This window comes from Pristiophorus japonicus, chromosome 2, assembly GCF_044704955.1.
Source record: "Pristiophorus japonicus isolate sPriJap1 chromosome 2, sPriJap1.hap1, whole genome shotgun sequence".
Classification (NCBI taxonomy): Eukaryota; Metazoa; Chordata; class Chondrichthyes; family Pristiophoridae; genus Pristiophorus; species Pristiophorus japonicus.
In genome coordinates this window covers 211,590,720-211,609,485 of record NC_091978.1, presented here as the reverse complement: position 1 = coordinate 211,609,485, position 18,766 = coordinate 211,590,720, and the positions used below count along the sequence as shown (strand labels likewise).

At 43.5% G+C, this 18,766-nt stretch overlaps 1 protein-coding gene across 1 annotated transcript in view; it reads right to left on the bottom strand.

The window, feature by feature from the left end:
* prom1a (prominin 1a) overlaps positions 1 to 18,766 on the bottom strand; it is a 207,660-nt gene that overhangs the window by 55,366 nt on the left and 133,528 nt on the right. The window contains exons 16-18 of the mRNA XM_070861197.1: positions 13,431 to 13,574; positions 9,514 to 9,585; positions 6,751 to 6,843 (exon numbers count right to left, since the gene is read on the bottom strand). Of these exons, the coding sequence (XP_070717298.1) occupies positions 6,751 to 6,843; positions 9,514 to 9,585; positions 13,431 to 13,574 (309 nt within the window). The remainder of the gene's footprint in view (positions 1 to 6,750; positions 6,844 to 9,513; positions 9,586 to 13,430; positions 13,575 to 18,766) is intronic.

The following is an 18,766-nucleotide window of genomic DNA, read 5'->3' as shown; positions in this document are numbered from 1 at the left end:
GGTTTCCGTCCCTGCCACAGTATCGAAACGGCTCTCAAAATTACAAATTACATCCTTTGTGACTGTGACAAAGGTAATCTATCCCTCCTCGTCCTTCTTGACCCATGTGCAGCCTTTGAAACGGTTGACCACAATATCTCCTCTCCCACCATCGTCCAGCTGGGTGGGACTGCACTCGCCTGGTTCCATTCTTGTCTAATCGCAGCCAGAAAATCATCTGCAATGGTTTCTCTTTCCACTCCCGCATTGTTACCTCTGGTATCCCCCAAGGATCTATTGTTGGCTACCTCCTATTTCTCATCTACGTGCTGCCCCTTGACATCATCCAAAAACACGACTTCAGTTTCCACATGTACGCTGACAACAACTAGCTCTACACCTCACCACCACTTCTCGCGACCTCTACACGGTCTCTAAATTGTCAGATTGCTTGTCCAACACCAGTACTGGATGAGAAGAAATTTTCTCCAATGAAATATTGGGAAGATCAAAGTCATTGTCTTTGGTCCCCGCCACAAACACTGTTCCCTAGCCACCGACTCCATCACTCTCCCGAGCATCTGTCTGAGGCTGAACCAGACCATTTGCAACCTTGGTGTCATATTTGACCCGGAAATGAGCTTCTGACCACATATTCGCGGCATAACTAAGACCGCCTATTTCCAATACCGTAACATTGCCTGTCTTCACCCCTGCATCAGCTCATCTGATGTTGAACCCCTCTTCCATGCCTTGTTAGACTTGACTATTCTAACTCACTCCTTTCTGGCCTCCCACATTCTACCCTACGTAAACTTGAGGTCTTTCAAAACTCGGCTGCCCGTGTCCTAACTCACACCAAGTCCTGTTCATCCATCACCCCTGTGCTCGCTGATCTCCACTGGCTCCTGGTTAAGCAACAGCTCAATTTCAAAATTCTTATCCTTGTTTTCAAATCACTCCATGGTCTCACTCCTCCCCATCTCTAATCTCCTTCAGCCCCACAAACCACCCCCCCCCCCCCCGCCTCGAGATGTCTGCGCTCCTCTAATTCTGCCCTCTTGAGCATCCCTGATTATAATCGCTCGGCCATCGGTGGCTACGCCTTCAGCTGCCTTGGCCCTAAGCTCTGAAATTCCCTGCCTAAACCTCTCCGCCTCTCTACCTCTCTTTCTTCCTTTAAGACGCTCCTTAAAATCTACCTCTTTGACCAAGCTTTTGGTCATCTGCCCTAACTTGGGGTTCGATGTCAAATTTTTGTTTTACAACACTCCTGCGAAGCGCCTTGGGTGATTTTACTATATTAAAGGCGCTATATAAATACAAGTAGTTCTTCTTCTTGTTAACTGGCCCCACTTAAAGAAAAGTTTTTACAGATGGACAAGTTGGATTCCAAAGTTGCATCATCCTATGGTCAAGGTGGAAACATTTCTCCATCTTTTCTACTCATCATTTACTAGGGTTCACGTGCCTGCATTGCAAGTCAGTACATTAAATATTAAAGTACACTATTTTATACATCACAAATACACTCAAGCGAATACAACCACAAGTATGAGCACATGTGTTTGCACAATCATATGACCAGAAGCAAAGCATTTTACAAGTACTTGTTGATTAATATCCACCTGTATAAGTCACCTAGTTCTTAACCCAGGTAAACCAATTCGAGGAATGAGACATGACCACCCAAGAATATTTCAATACCAGCAATAAAATACTGCACACTGACCAAGTTATTTGATGATTTAAATTAAGAAATTCTGAGAAATACCGACACTAATCTTAAAAAAAAACTGAACAGTAACAAAAGCCAAAGAGAGAAAGGGTTCTGGAATAAGTTAATAAAACAAAAGACACAACAGCATAACAGGGGCGGCTCGTCAGGTGAGTCACCAACAATTGTCCCAGACTTCTGCTTTCGGGCCAGAAATCGTTACTTCCCTTTATATCTCTCGCATTCAACTCTGAACAAGGGGCAGTTGGAAACCGCTGCTGCACTCGGCTGGTTTCTCGTACAGTCGCCAGAAGCTTTATTACGCAGTTTGATTGACGAGTCCAGGATTGTTCGTGCTCCCTCATTGTACAGACAAGTTGTTGAAGCAAATAAATCTTTGAGGTTGTGCTCAACTGCAACCTTTTCAGAAGTGTAGCATGTCACTTTGGGCCCAAGTTTCCACATGATTTGCACCTGATTTTTAAGGAGCAACTAGTGGAGAACGGACTATCTTAGAAATCGCAATTCTCCACATTTTTTTTTCTGCAGTTCTAGTCAGGTAGAACAGTTCTACTTTGGAACAAAATTTTTTCTTCAAAAAGGGGGCGTGTCCGGCCACTGACACCTGATTTGAAAGTTTCCGCAGTGAAAACGTACTCCAAACTAAAGTAGAATGGAGCAAGTGAAGATTTTTGTAGAACTGAAAAAACCTGTTCTACACATTAAAAAATCAGGCGCAGGTTACAAATTAGGCGTCCAGAACGAGGTGGGGGGGGGGGAGGAAAGTCATTAAATTCTGTAATAAATCCTTATTTATACTTATACAAATAAATCCAACCTGAATAAACATTTATAAGCAAAGAAAAGATTAAATAAACCATCTTCCTACCTGTGTGAAAGTGCTTCAGGCAGGCCTTTCGGGACCGAAGGCTGAACGGGCCGGCCCGAGACTTCGGGCAGGGCCCGTCCCCAGCACCAGATTTACAGGTAGGTGGCGTTGGGTTGGGTCGGGTCGGGGAGGGGAGGTTCGGTTCGGGTCGGGGGGGGGGGGGGGCGGGAAAGAGAGAGAGAGAGAGAGAGAGAGAGAGAGAGAGGGGGGGGGGGGAAAGAGAGAGAGAGAGAGGGGGGGGGGGGGGGGGGGGGAAGAGAGAGAGAGAGAGAGAGAGAGAGAGAGAGAGAGAGAGAGAGAGAGGGGGAGGGGGGAGGAGATAGAGAGGGCGGGGGGGAAGAGAGAGAGAGGGAGGGGGGGGAGAGAGAGAGAGAGAGAGAGAGAGAGAGAGGGAGGGGGGAGGTGGGGGGAGATAGAGAGGGCGGGGGGAAGAGAGAGAGAGGGAGGGGGGGAGAGAGAGAGAGGGAGGTGGGGGAGAGAGAGAGAGAGAGAGGGAGAGGGGGGGGTGGGGAGGTCAGGTCGGATCCAGTCCGGGAGTGGGAGTCGGGTCGGGTCGGGTCGGGGGTCGGGAGCTCGGGTCGGGTTGGGGGCGGGGAGCGGGAACAGGAGCGTGGGTCGGGTCGGGGAGGCGGGGAGCGGGAACAGGAGCGGGGGTCGGGTCGGGTCCAGTCGGGGGGTCGGGGAGCGGGAACAGGAGCGCGGGTCGGGTCGGGGGGGCGGGAGCGGGGGTCGGATCTGGTCCGGAGGCAGGGGGGGAGCGGGTGTCGGGTCTGGTCCGGAGGCAGGGGGGAGCGGGTGTCGGGTCTGGTCCGGAGGCAGGGGGGAGCGGGTGTCGGGTCTGGTCGGGGGGGGGGAGTCGGGAGGAAGCAGGAGCTGGCCGTGGGAGGAGCCTTATTCACGCAGCCCCAGTGAGGCCATTCAGCCAGGGCTAGGGACTGCGTGCTTCGGGCCCCTCCCACACAGTTTGGCGCCTGGAGCTACTGCACTTGCGTGCTCACTGTAGCGCATGTGCAGAGGTCCCGGCACTGTTTTCAGCGCAGGGACCTGGCTCCGTCCCCCCACAGCTCGTGCTGGCAGCGCCGAGGGCCAAAGGACCTGCAGGGAGGTGGAGAATACCGAGGATTTTTTTAGGCGCACTTTGTGGCACGAAAAACGGGCGTCCAGGTCGGGACTGCGCCGTTCTAGGCGCGTGTGGAAACTTGGGCCCATAGTGTCCAGACAATTAACATTTTTTGCTTTTTCACACACGTTAGTGTATTCTTGAACTTCTAAGTGTACATTTTTGAAACATATACAAAAGTCAAAATACAAACATTATAGTATGTGTTATTTTAAATGTAACCTTGTTATTAAAACAATGTAATCAATAAACTGTTCTTTTGTGAGTTGTGAAATTTGTCTGTGCAAAACTGGAAGCATAAGCTCCAAGACATAGGAATATATTATTTCAAACTAAACATGGGACAATCAGGGATTGGGGATCCAAATTTGTCACATTAATTTATGCGGCTATGTATAGCGTGTGCCTCACCTGTCAAAAAGGTCACCAGCTGCCACTGCAGTACAAATAGGTGCGAGAGACAATTACATGTACTTCTGGAGAGAGAAAGGGTTTCAGGGATATGGTAGAAGGCAGGTAAGGTGGGGTTGATGAAATGTCAGGCTTATTGAGCCCAATGGATTTTCCCTGTTCCTCAAAGTTCCAACGTTGTTAATATTCTGATAATGAACATGACTAAAATTGTCTTAAATGGTACAATGCATGATGGATTATTTAACAAGAAGAACTTACCCGTGCGTCAACATATTTCTGGTAAGCATTTAAAAAAAGCAAGAATGAGTTAATTACAAATACAATGATTGGGGCATCAGGTTAACATATAACAGCTTAAAAACTTATGAAAAACTCGATTGTTTGTTTTTCTCTTCGTTCTTTGAAAACTATGAAGGGGTGGCATAAATACTTGGCTTCATCAAATGCCATTGGAAGGCTCTTCCCTCTTTGGCTTAAACTGTACCATCAGAATAAACAATTTTAAAGCTTTAAAAACAAATCAAGAGCCAAAGCAAAAGATTTAATTACAAAGGCCCAGGGCGATGCAATTTGAAGAGAAAGCCTCTAATTGTCACCGAATGGTCCTGTGACATTGTATGAGGGAGCACTAAAACTGAATTTATATTGCATGAGTTCTGTGCGAGTGGCTGGTTCATGGGTCAGAAGGTCTGGGGGAGAGACACGAGAGAATTGAGAATTGAATACCAATCGGGTGGGTGGGTAGGCCAGAGTGCTCGGCTCAAGGGCTGCCCGCCACTTCCAAGGAAAGGAAACAGGGAGGTGTGCCATGGCTCAAGGCTTGGAATTGGTGGCAAACAGGTCGGGCTGGCAGGGAGTTGTCCAAAATCAAGTGCAAGGCAATCAGACACATAATTATCTGATTAAAAAAGGGTAGCAGCAAACCTAAAAATTAGAATTAAAAAACAAAACATCAAATGCACCTAGGTGATTTGCACAACAATGTTACCTAGCTCACTGAAAACCTGCAATAGCGACAGACAATTATTGGCATAGGCTTTCCTCATGATAAAATGTTGACATAACTCATGTGACTCAAAAATGGTGCTAATGGAATTAAAGTTAATGTGGACAGGAAGTGTGCACCATGTGCAAGACCTGTCAGAAATTTCTCGTAGATCAGAAAGCATCTTGAGCAATTTGTTGTGAATAGATAATACAGCGCCACCCAATGGTAGGATTGGCAATTCAAGGGAGACATGTTTATACAAATGGTTTCCATTATAAATATGGGCATTGGCATTTATAATGCATACAGTTGATATAAAAGTTTGCCAAACAGGAAATAAGGTTTTGTAGGCAAGAAGTGCACACAGATGTAAGATTTTTAATAAGATGTATATAGATGGTTAGCTTTAAAAAAAAACCTGATACCCTCAAGGTGAAATCCAAGTGCTTACTTGGGACAATGTAATAGCCGCCAAAGATTGTGTGTTTGGGTCAAAGCCTGGTAGCTTTTGATCCCAAATGAATGAAATCAGATTCTTTGAACGGTTAGGTTATTTCATATGATGATTCGATTTCAACTACAAAGATGGGGTTGTGCCTTCCAACTGCTGTAAGATGTCAGAAATGGAATACTAGTTTGTCAGTAGGTCTTGGTTCATAAGCTGTCTATCTAAACGTTAAAGAAAAGGTTAACATTTTGATTGCTTATGTATAAATATAAACACTGGAGTTGTTAACGGTGTCACTCATTGAAATCACAGATAACACTGGCACAGTAACATCAGTTTTTCTTATTTGCTCCAGAGGAAAAAGACGGCAACATCTCTAGCCCTGTTACAGCAAATCTCAAAGATAAACCACTTCCTCCAACTCACTGTGAAAAAGATCTGGGGAGATTTGTTTAGGACAGAACAAATTAGTTTGTTCTCCAAAAGAAAAGATACCATATAACCAAGAAACATTCGATGGGTCTCTATTTCGTCTCACTGCTGAGAAATTCCAGGGCCAATAAAGATTTTCGCTAGAAACTCTCACCAATCTACCATCAGGAACTGTATTTTCTAGGAGTTTGTCGAGAGCAGATTCTTCGGAACAGCTTTCTGAAAAGGTTACATTAAGTCCATGTGGGCTGATTCTAATTCTCTTGGTTTTAAGTATTCTGCTTTATCAATATTTTTCCTGTGGTTTTTTGCTTTTATGTTACTTTTCTGCAAAAGAAAACCCTGTCCAATTTTAACCTATCTGCATCGGTCTGCTGATGTGTTACTTTCTGCCTTTGAAGGCGGTGGGAGAATCCCACGCATTTTCCAAGTAGTTTACTACGGCTATGGGCAGCTAACCCATAAAACAGGAGCAACAGGAACTGGTTTTGGTTCATAAGGGATTCTGTTTGCTTATGGAGATTGCCATCATGGCATGAACAGAAAAGCAAGCCCAAGCAGCAATAACATTTACATAGAATATTAATGCAAGAAAATTTCAGCTGGCCTTTTCAGCATACCACTCGGAAATAATACAGCTGAAAAAGCATTTTCAGAGTTAGTCAAAAACAGATACAATGTCTCAAACAAAGCATAATATAACTGCACTAGTCAAAACTTCAAGCTTTGATGTAAATAAAATGTTTTTCTGTACATTTCTTACCGCAATTTCTTCTAGTGGTACAACTTGCTGCCAGTAGATTGCCCGAATATTGTTTGTGTGGCCTCTTAAAGCATTCGCTAGGGCTCCTGGAGGCTGAAAATGTTGCACATTATATTTAGACAGTCAAGTACTGGAAGGGCCTATAAATTACATAAGTGTTCTGCGTTAAGTATGCTTTCCAATGTAGTACTGAAAACCTTTACATAGCATTCAAAATACATGCTGGTTCTGTCAAACATTTGAAACAATGGTTTTTGTAAGAGTGTTATTTAGTTTTCCTTTTCAGCTACATGCACCAATTTACAAAGGTTGCAAGATACACAGAGAATATCGACCAGTTGGGCAGAAGTGGATGGCAGAGCAGTAATTCAATGGGAGAATTCTCGTAGCATCAAAATCATTGCAATTCCAAAATACAATTCCTTCCTTCTAACCTAGAATCTCAGAGCACAGGAAGAGACCATTTTGTCCATCGTGCCTGTGCCAGCTCTTTGAAAGAGCTATTACTCCCATTCCACTGCTCTTTCTTCATAGTCCTGCAATTGTTTATTTTTTGCAAGTATTTATCCAATTCCCTTCTGAAAGTTCCGATTGAATCTGCTTCCAACTCCTTTTCAAGCAGTGCATTCCAGATCATAATAACTTGTAACAGTCTTTTAATAAATTAAGAAAAATTGTAAATGTGGATTTTAAGTTTCCTCTGAAGCTATTGCCATTTGTTCACCACCGGTTGGGTAATGGCACAGGACTGAATGATACCAGATGATGCAAAATGACACAGGACGTCAATGAACATCAGGTTCTTTCAGACAATGAATTGTCAGGTAACTCAGCATTGTTCATGTAACAGTAAACAATATATTGAGCACATATGTATAAGCACAAGGCAATTCAGACGGCAGAAATGTATCTATTATATTGTTAACATTGTTAGTTCACGTATTAATGCTCTCAAGGCTTTTAAAATGAGCACGGGTAGAATGACTAGCTAAGGAAACTTCTACGTTCGATACAACTCTAGGATTAACTACTTCATATTTGTAGGATTTGAATTGTGGAACCAAGTATATCCAGAGCACAGAGCGCTCTTCCTGGTCAGTTTACTCACTGTCTTCAGGACCGTGCATTTCTTCATGACTGACAAACATTTTCACAGAAAAGTAGAAATGATTGAAAAGCAGGTTAGTGTTCATTGTAATTGTTGGATATTTTTTCCACAGAAGGAACAGGATCGCATGAGCCCATAACACCAAATGCTCAGATAGTATAGCACGAAACCACACAGAGCAGGAAAAGATTCAATCTTCAGCCAACAGCAAGTTAACAGATCTCAGCTGGGTACGAATAATGGTTCACAACTGGCATCGGTATGCAGGGGAAAGTGGAGAATTTGAAGTAAAGATTATCAGCTAGGTTTCCCACTCCTTGTTGCTACCCAGCAACCCCCCGTGTGTGCTTGGATGCCAAATATCGACTCCTGCTGTGATAAATGCCAAGGTTAATTTGCTTGCCCAGGCTAATACTTGCACAAAGTATTGGGGGAGCAGCTGTTGCATACTCAGCCAAGTTGCCACTTTCGATAGAGGAAAGGAGGGGATGAGAAATTGAGAAATTAAAAGAGAAGATCTGATGGAGAAATTCCCTTTTTAAGAATGTTAGGGAGGAAGACTTAGATGCTCATCTCTCTTTTTCTCAATGGATGATTATTTTGCCCCCACAATAGACATTTTACAAAAACCATAAGTAAGTAATCAAATATCACCACTGGGAACAGACATGGAAAGAACTTTCCAGGAAGCATTAATGTAACTATATTACTTAATCAATGCTGCACTTGACTTTTCAGCACAGTATTAACTTTTGAAATCTTTAGTTAAGAATCCAAAAGCCCCTGCTGTAAAAAAGAAATAAAGCTTCGCTTCTAATTGGCATAAAGGCAGTCACAAATCAGTACTTTCTGGTACAGTCCATGGTAACCCAAATGATGTCAGAATGGAGAAAATGTAGTTTCCCCAATCATCTGATGAGCAACTATTCACATGGAAAATTTATTGCATGAATTCTGACAAATTTAGATGAACAAAGACAGCAAGAATTGCTTAATAGGCTTAAGAAATTATGTTCACTGCTTCACATTAATTAATTTTAATTTGAAAATTTTAATAGTCAGATTAATACAGCGCATGTGTGCGCATACATGAGGGAGAAATACTCTAGCCCAGAAACAGTCGAGAGAGAGAGAAAGAATTACAGATCACCCTAACAACAGCCAGTGTTCAAGATTGAAATAAAGCCTTGGGATATTTATAGTAATATCATTATAGAATGTTTAGATTACAACTGTTACAGTCACAACAAGAATACTGCAACTTACGTGAAAGGTTGTTGATGTACGTAGAGAAATATAAACTAGTGTGCGTAAGAATCGGCTGAAGGAATCAGACTAGATATAAAGCAATGCTAGTTCCAGTTTGATAAGAAATCAGTTTGTAAAAAAAACTGTTGTGTTACGTTTTAGAAGTCAGAAATGTACAAGTATGAGCAAATGCCTTTGTTCAAATCTGCTGACAAAACTCCGCTTGTAAATTGCGTTGTACTCTGAGAAATTATGCTCCGCTTTTAGATTTTTTAGTTAAAGTTGAAAAAAAGTGATTTTAACCATAACATTGAACTCTTTACTGGTCAAGCGAACAATGGTAGATTGTTTAAAACAGCATGAATACCAAATAGCATCAGTGTCCAGTTTCCAAATTAAAAACTTACCAATGCATTTGCTTTTTCCTCTAGATCATTTGCAAATGTCAGAAGATCCACCTTAGTCACACTTTTCTTGATCTGAAAATTTGAGAAATAAATATTGAATCAAACTTATTGAAAAGACTATGTGATGGGCAGTTATGCAACAGGAGTTATATTAAATTGTGTGGTGTAGAAGATCTAAGCGTTCATTTCTTAAGCATTACATGTCTTCCAGAGAAGTGGACTATAATCCACTCTGGAATTCTGCTCCATTATTAGGGCACAGGTACCAATGCAGGTTTCATTTTAGTGGGACAAAACATGTAATACCTTTTTGGGTAGGAGAACACATTGGTTTTAAAATCGGTCAAAAAAAAGTCAGATCATCCAAATCTGAGCTCAGTGCAAAAAAGATAGCAAGCAGAATTTTTCTTTTTAAACTTTGAAAAAGTAAAATTAATGCCAAGTTTCTCAGAACTTTTACACAGCTGAAGTGTCAATGAAAATATCCTTCTCCAAAATAATAACAGGAAATCAGGAGTAAATTATAGTATCTTCTTCTTAGGGGGTCCCTCAAATCGAGGATGACTTACTTCCACACCAAAAAGGGATGAATTCACAGGTGTTTCAATGAAGGACTTGACATTCCAGGTCCCGAACTCCATATTGAAGGTTAAGAGATGCCTGTGCGTGGATTTTTTTAACGTGTGGTGACTGTTGCACACCAGTCACCACATGGGCTTGACAGAGCTAGGTCTTGTTCCAGTGGCAAGGATTAACCAAGATGACTGGAGACCAGCTCTGCTGCATGTACCTAGTGTGCACACATCGCAGTGTGGGCTGGCCCGTGCTGCCCCTGGGCCCGCGACTCTTCTGGGCCCGGCCATGTCGCTCTACAATCTCTCGTCGCTCCTTCGCCCCGACCTTGCCACTCCTGTGCTGTTTGTTGCCTCTCCTGCTGTACCCTGCCCACGCTCCAGTGACCTGGATTTTGGGGACATCCAATCCCGTTGCCCTTCTCCAAGTTGTTGGCCTCCTGCACCAGCTCGCGCTGCTCCCTGAAGTGGCATGCCTCCACACCTCCGCTCCTTTTATGGCCTCGACCTGCAGTTGGGGTTTTTTCGCAGGTCGGGACCTCCATGCTATTCACGGGCCGCCGCACCGCCGCTTAATTTTTTTTATCGCCCCGACCTGCAAGAAATTATAGTATACGGTACCGTTGACAACCAATGTACCCTGTAATATTTTTTGGTTCACGGTCCCTTTAACTGGCTGCACGGCCCATTCAAATTTTTGCGCACACGCAGTTCCTTCCATGTAGGAGAACAGCCTGCACGGAACCTCCAGACTGCTCCATGGCCATGCAGCTTAATGGGAACGTGGCTCTCAACTCTAACCATCAAGTCATTTTCCGTCCGGTTCTCCACCACCCTTAGTCAAATGACTCAACGTAGCAGGGAGACTATACCAGAGATTTAAAGTAGCAGTATCCTTTTATTTTTAAAATTGGGGTGAACTATATCTTCATCTCCTTGGAGGTATTTTAAAGTTTTTCCTCAATTTTGTTAGAATTGCTGTGACTTAACTGTGACACAATTGGCCTGAGAGGAGAACCTTTCCTTTGACTGATCAAGCATAAAACTTAACAACTTGCATTTATATTGTGCCTTTAATGCATCCCAAGATGCTTCACAAGAGCATTAACAAAATAATCAAAGTGACCTATTTCCACTTATATAGTGCATTTCATGCCGAAAAATGTTCCAAGCTGCTTCACAGAGACTCAATCAGAATAAACAGACATCCAGCCAAAGTAGTACATATTTGGGGCCCAAATTTGGCCCACCTGTTTTTTTGCCACACTCACGTGAGATGCGCTGACTTCCTAGGATAAAAACAGCGCCAAAAAGTTGCCCCCAGATTCTGGCCGCTCTACGCTTACAAGAGTGCTGGCAGCTCAACGCATGCACACTGGAGGTTTTGCGCATGTGCAGTAGCTCTTCTGCAGCGTGGGACCTGATGTCACACCCCTATCCCAGGCCGAGTGGCCTCACGACACGTACCGGGCTGCTGACTTCCCGGGCTGAGGAAGGAAGGTAGGACTTAAGTTTTATTTTTTATTTATTATTCATGGTTGTGCTTTGTTTAGTGAGGAGAGTTTTGATTGGGGAGGGTGGGGGGTGGGGGGTGGTGGTGATAACTGTATAGCCAGTAATTTTAATGAGCTTACTCAAGACTTTCCTTAACTCTGTTGATGAAAATACTTTCCTACATAAGAACATAAGAATTACGAGCAGGAGGTACTTCTATTTTTTATTTGGATATTTTGAAAAAATTATGTAAATGTGTTTTCTCTTTTTACTTTTTATTTTTGTAGTTTAAACTTCCATGAATGCTTCTGTTGTATAGTAAATTAACTTTGCCAAGTTTGTCATATGTCCTGTATAGCTGTTTGATTCTATTCATATTCATTAGTCAAGTCATTAAGTACCTACCTGTGCTGATTTCTTAACTCTCCGCAAGGGTTTTCTGTGCAGCCACAAGTGGCCACATATGCTGGCCTAAGTTAGTTTGGAACAACTATTAGCTCTACAAAGTGGCTTAAATGACCAAAACAGGCGTAGGTAACTGGTAACGCCGCCTTTTGAACAAAACGAAATGAAACAAAAAAAATCCTAACTAACTCACTTATACTGGCGCAAAGTGAATGTGCAAAATGGAGATTTTTAAGATACTCCAGAAAAATCAAGTTGCTCCAAAAAAATGGAGCAACTCCTGGCCAAATTTGGGCCCTAGGAGTGGTGACTTGAAACTTGGTCAAGAGATAGGTTTTAAGAAGGAAGCATATCTGTGGAAGCTGGCCCGATGGCTGTAGATGTTGGCTGCTGCGGGGCTGCATTTAGAAGAGGAATAAAAGGAGGGCAAGGAAAAATCCTTGGGGGACTCGAGGTAAAAGTGTAGGGAGGTAAAAACAAGATATTGCTGGAGATGCTCTGGCTACAATTAGATAGATAAAAGTGGAATCAAGCAAGGGCAGTTCCACAGTGCTGGGCATTGGAAGAAGATGGTGTGGTTGACTGTGTCAAAGGCTACAAGAGACTGAGCATCAGGAGGAGGGATAATACACCATGGTCACAGTGACAGATAATGTTATTTGTAACATTGGTTAGGGTCATCGCTGTTGTGACAAGACGGGGACAAGTTGAGAGAGATTCAAACATGGAATAGTGGAAAAGATGGGTGTGGATTTGGGACTTTGGCGAGGAAAGGAATGTTGGCGATGGGACAGTATTAGAAGAGGTAACCAAAAGCTTGATCAAAGAGGTGAGTTTTATGAAGGGTCTTAAAGGAGGCGTAGGAGGGGCAGAGGAGTTTAGGAAAGGGATTACAGAGCTTGGGACCTAGGCACCGATGGTGTGGCAAAGGGAAGGGAGATGTACAGGCAGCCAAAATCAGTGGAATGGAGAATTTTGGGGGCTGCAGTGCAGGATGAGGTTGCAAAAGATAGAGCGCGGCCAGACTATGTAGGATGTATACACAGGATGAGAACTTTATATTTGAGGCACTGGGTTACCTATTTTCGCAGGTGGCAAAGAAGAAGTGACTTTATTTTTAATGGACAGTTTCCTTGGATACCGAATCATCTTTAATTAAAACCCCATTGGTAAGATAATCACTTAAAATTAAATTAAATCATTGGATTCGATAGATTATGGTGTTTGAACATTACTTTAAGAAAAAACCAATGGCACCATCAGCTTCACCTGTAATTAATTTTAATAGCAATGCCACTGACAACAGGTGAGATGGAATTGTTTATGAGTTTAAGATAGTATAATTCAGAGATTTTATTAAATAATGCAATTCAAATCAAATAAAAAATATTTTCTAGTTGGTAGGATGTTTTAGTCCCTACAAAAGTACAAAGAGTAAAGCATTACCTCATTGAAGTAGGCAGTATAATCAATTTCATCAATGCCAGTATCAGCAAAATCATTAAGACTCCGTTTTGCCTCCTCATTCAGTATTTCTATCTTGCTTAAGTTCACACTGTTTCCGTATGAGTCAGTCAGATTAGCTGTATACTGAAAAATAATCACCAATGCCATAAATAAATGTATATTTGAACAACTTTCACATATACCATAACTATTGTTCCATTTACATACAAAATTTCACAATTAAAAAGCTGTGATCATGTAATCAATGTCTAAATACACCATGCTTGCTTTGTCTAGACAGGCGTAATTGCATAACTCAAAATTGTCTCTTCCATACTTCCGCAAAGTAAAAAAAAAAATCCAAAATTAACGCGTTGACAGTAAGGTATTTGCCCCGCTACAATTATAATGTACATGTGACAATATCCTACGCGATATCAGGTACAAGTTGAACTTTGTATTTCATTATGCATTACCACAGCTTTTGTCATACTGATCAACATATTAAATTAAGCATTTCTGCAAACTATTGCCTCGTGTTTGTTTATTACAATGACTCATTCTAAATTTACAGAAATACCTACTAAACTCTAAGGATTTACTGATTTGTAGATCTTTCTAAGACTACTGCTGCTTCAATTTCCTAGTGATAGGAGTCACTTGAGCACCAGTATACCTTGTAACAATTTAGTCCAGCAGTACACAGAAATTGGACGACGTCCGAATTGGGGGCATGCGCCAAAAGAGGCCAGCGGCAGGACAACGGCAAATTGGTCCACCAGCCTCAATTGTATGTTATCGGTGTACTACAGGCATCAATTTCGGCCCCAGAAGCAGCTCACTGGTTGGTGGGGGTAAGGGTGAGGTGGCTGAAGCAAGATTGGCCAGATGGAATACTGGCCAACAGTATAAAGTAAGACCAAGGGGGGGTGGGGTGAGCACATGTAGATAGTGGCCCACAGTTTCCCAGCTGTAATGTATTTGCTTAAGAATTCCACAAGACGGTCTCGAGTTAAATAAGAATATATAAAATGGGCATAGCCAGCCAGCTGCAAAGAAATGGAGGTCAGCGCAGGAGGAAGCTAAAAGTTTATAAGATACTCATTGCTATTAAGAACTTGTTGGTTTATTAGCAAAAGATTCAACAATCACACTACACATTACCAGTTCATCCACCAGGCTCACAACTACCTGCCTAATCGTGGATCCTCCGAACCCAACTGGCCGGGGTTTTATTGAGTCTTGTGATCATGTGACTGGCTAAGCCAGCTCGACAAACCTGTGAGCATACGCACAGGTGCATACATTATAGTGCTTCCCTTTATTTTTAGAAGCAAGGTAGTTATACAATATTTCAAGGATTACTGATCATGATAACAATTTTACAAATTCGACTGCTGAGCCTGAGTATCTTGTTATAAGCTTTTAGCTTCCTCCTGCGCCGACCTCCATTTCTTTGCAGTTGGCTGGCTATGCCCATTTTATAAATTCTGATTTAACTCCGGAGTCCATCTTGTGGAACTTCTGTTTTCAGGGCGTGTAGTTCAGGATTCCTGACCTCTATCTTCCTGTGTCCTCCGAGTTTCCTTGGAACCCTTACATCCGTCCTCATGTGAGCTTTCTTCTGCAGATCTTGATATTCCAGTTATCAATATCCTGTTGGTTGGATTGCCCGTTGTAACGTGGCATCTTTGTATGTGTGCTCAGCAATAACAGGCAGTGACCAGAAAGTCCTCATCAACGACATCTAGAGTGAAGATTGACTGTTCGCAGCTAATTTCAGAATCTTCATGAGGCAACCTTGAAAGGGCATCCGCCACTGCATTCTGCTTCGATGAGTGATACTCGAGCTTGTAATCATACTGAGACAATAAAATAGCTCATCTTTGCATTCTGAAAGCCACTAGAGATGGAATTGCCACCTTTGTGCCTAGGATAGCTAGTAACGGTTTGTGATCGGTTACTAGTGTGAATTGACGTTCCAAAAGAAACTGGTGCAACATTTTAATACCAAATCACCAAAGCCTTTTTCTCAATCTGGGCATAATTTTGTTTGCTTTTGTTGAGCGTGCACGATGCAAAGGCAACCAGTTTTTCCTGCCTATGATTCATAACATGGCTGATCACTGCTCCCACACCATACCCTGAGGCATCACGTTAGTCTTAGTTCACGAGTCAGATTATAATCGATGAGAAGAGCACGACTGCTTAAGTGTTGCTTTTGCATGTGTCATATGCATTCTGCTGCTCTTTGTCCCATATCCAACGCACCCTTTTTTTAATAGATAATGGAATGGTGCGAGCTGAGCATCGTTGCTCGTCTAGGAAGAAAATGAGAATATTGGGCCATGTCTAAAAAGATTGTAATTCAGTAACGTTTTTCGGTTCCGGAGCCATCATGATGGCTTGCACTTTCTCCCTTAACTGGTTGGAAACTGTTATATATGTAAACCTGTAAATACCTTGTGTAACCACCACAAAGCTCATCCCCTGGAGTCCCAAGGAATCCCATAATCCCTTGGGAGCACTTGTACTTAAGGAGGCTTCACAGGCTGGAGTGGCACTCTGGAGACCTGAAATAAAAGACTACGGTCACATCTTACTTTGAGCTCACTGTATCTGGTCAGACTCTTTATTCATACATAACAACTGGCGACAAAATACAGATGATGACCCCAACGATGCAGAGAACAATGGGCATCCTGGAGAAATTTTCAGAGGGAGATGATTGGGAAACCTTCGTGGAGTGACCCGACCAATACTTCGTGGCCAACGAGCTGGAAGGAGAAGCGAACGCTGCCAAACGAAGGGCGATTCTCCTCACCATTTGCGGGGCACCATCGTATGGCCTCATGATAAATCTGCTTGCTCTAGCGAAACCCACAGAGAAATCGTACGATGATTTGTGCACACTGGTCCGGGAGCATCAGAACCCGAAGGAAAGCGTTCTGATGGTGAGGTCCCAGTTCTATACGTACAAAAGGTCTGAAGGTCAGGCCGAGCTAAGACGCTTTGCAGGACATTGCGAATTTGAAGGACATTTGGAGCACATGCTCAGGGACTTCTATGTTCTTGGCATTGGCCATGAAGCAATACTTCAAACTTTTGACTGTAGAGACCCCAACCTTGAGTAAAGCCATAGCGATAGCCCAGGCTTTCATTGCCACCATTGACGATATCAAGCAAATCTTTCAGTACACGAGAGCTGCTACAAGTACTGTGAACAAAGTAATGTTGTTTTCGAATCGCAGGGCAGGCCTCACATGCCTGCAGCTGCATATCCGCAGATGTCTGAGTCCACCATCAAGGGTGATGAATGCTAAGCCATTAACACCTAGTTGGCGCTGCGGTGGTGATCATAGTTTCCATTTATGCCGTTTCAAAGGATACGTTTGCAAGGGCTGTGGAACAATGGGACATCTCCAACTCTGCTAATCCTGCAAACCATGTTGCAGAGGACGACAGGTCCACGGCAGATCACGACGAATCAGAGCCTCAGACCCAGGAGGCAGAGGTATATGGTGTGCACACATTTACCACAAAGTGTCCCCCGATAATGCTGAAGGTTGAATTAAATGGACTCCCAGTGTCAATGGAGCTGGACACGGGCGTGAGCCAGTCCATTATGAGCAAAAAGACTTTTGATAAATTGTGGTGCAGCAAAGCCTCAAGGCCAGTCTTGACTTCCATTCACACTAAACTGAGAACTTACACAAAGGAACTGATTCCCGTAATCGGCAGTGCTACTGTAAAGGTCTCCTACGATGGAGCGGTGCACAAGTTACCACTCTGGGTGGTACCGGGCGATTGTCTCATGCTGCTCGGCAGGAGTTGGCTGGGAAAGATACGCTGGAACTGGGACGACGTCCAAGCGCTCTCGTCTGTTGATGACACTTCGTGTGCCCAGGTCTTAAAACAAGTTCCCCTCGTTGTTCGAACCAGGCATCGGGAAGTTCCAAGGAGCAAAAGTGCAGATCCACCTAATTCCAGGGGCACGACCCATCCATCATAAGGCAAAAGCAATATCGTACATGATGAGGGTGGAAATCGAGCTGGACCGGCTGCAACGAGAGGGCATCATTTTGCCGATCGAATTCAACAAGTGGGCCAGTCCGATTGTTCCTGTCCTCATGGGAGACGGCACCTTCAGAATCTGTGGTGATTACAAAGTAACTATCAATAGTTTCTCCCTGCAGAATCAATACCCACTACCAAAGGCAGACGACATTTTTGCGACACTGGCGGGTGGAAAGACGTTCACGAAGCTGGACTTGACCTCGGCCTACATGACGCAGGAGCTGGAGGAATTATCGAAGGGCCTCGCCTGCATCAACACGCACAAAGGTCTCCATTTACAACAGATGCACGTTTGGGATTCAATCAGCCGCGGTGATATTCCAGAGAAACATGGAAAGCTTATTGAAGTTGGTCCCGTGCACCGTGGTCTTCCAGGACGACATCTTGGTTACAGGTCAGGACACAGTCGAGCATCTGCAGAACCTGGAGGAGGTTCTTAGTTGGCTCAACCGCGTGGGGCTCAGGTTAAAAACGCTCAAAGTGCGTTTTCCTGGCACCTGAAGTGGACTTCCTGGGAGAAGAATCATGGCGGACGTCATCAGGCCCACCGATTCGAAGACGGAGGAAATCGAGAACGTACCAAGGCCACAGAACATGATTGAGCTGCAATCGTTTCTAGGACTCCTGAACTACTTTGGTAACTTCTTACCGGGTCTCAGCACACTGTTAGAACCACTGCAAACCTTACTGCGTAAAGGGGACGAATGGGTATGGGGTAAAAGCCAAAAAATGACTTTGTAAAAGCTAGAAAACGGTTATACTCAAACAAATTTCTTGTGTTGTATGACCCATGTACGCGTTTGGTACTAGCATGTGATGCGGCATCATATGGTGTCAGGTGTGTATTGCAACAAGCTAATGAATCTGGGAAATTTCAAACTGTTGCTTATGCATCCAGAAGTCTGTCCAAGGCTGAGAGGGCCTACAGCATGATTGAAAAAGAAGCATTAGCGTGTGTCTACGGGGTAAAGAAAATGCATCAATATCTGTTTGGGCTCAAATTTGAATTGGAAACTGACCACAAGCCACTGATATCCCTTTTTTCTGAAAGTAAGGGGATAAATACGAATGCATCGGCCTGCATCGAGATGGGCGCTCACGTTGTCCGCATACAACTACGCCATCTGCCACAGAAAACAGTGCCGATGCTCTCAGTAGGCTGCCATTGCCCACCAAGGGGGTGGAAATGGCACAGCCTGCAGATTTAGTCATGGTAATGGAAGCATTCGAGAGTGAGCAATCACCTGTTACCGCCAAAC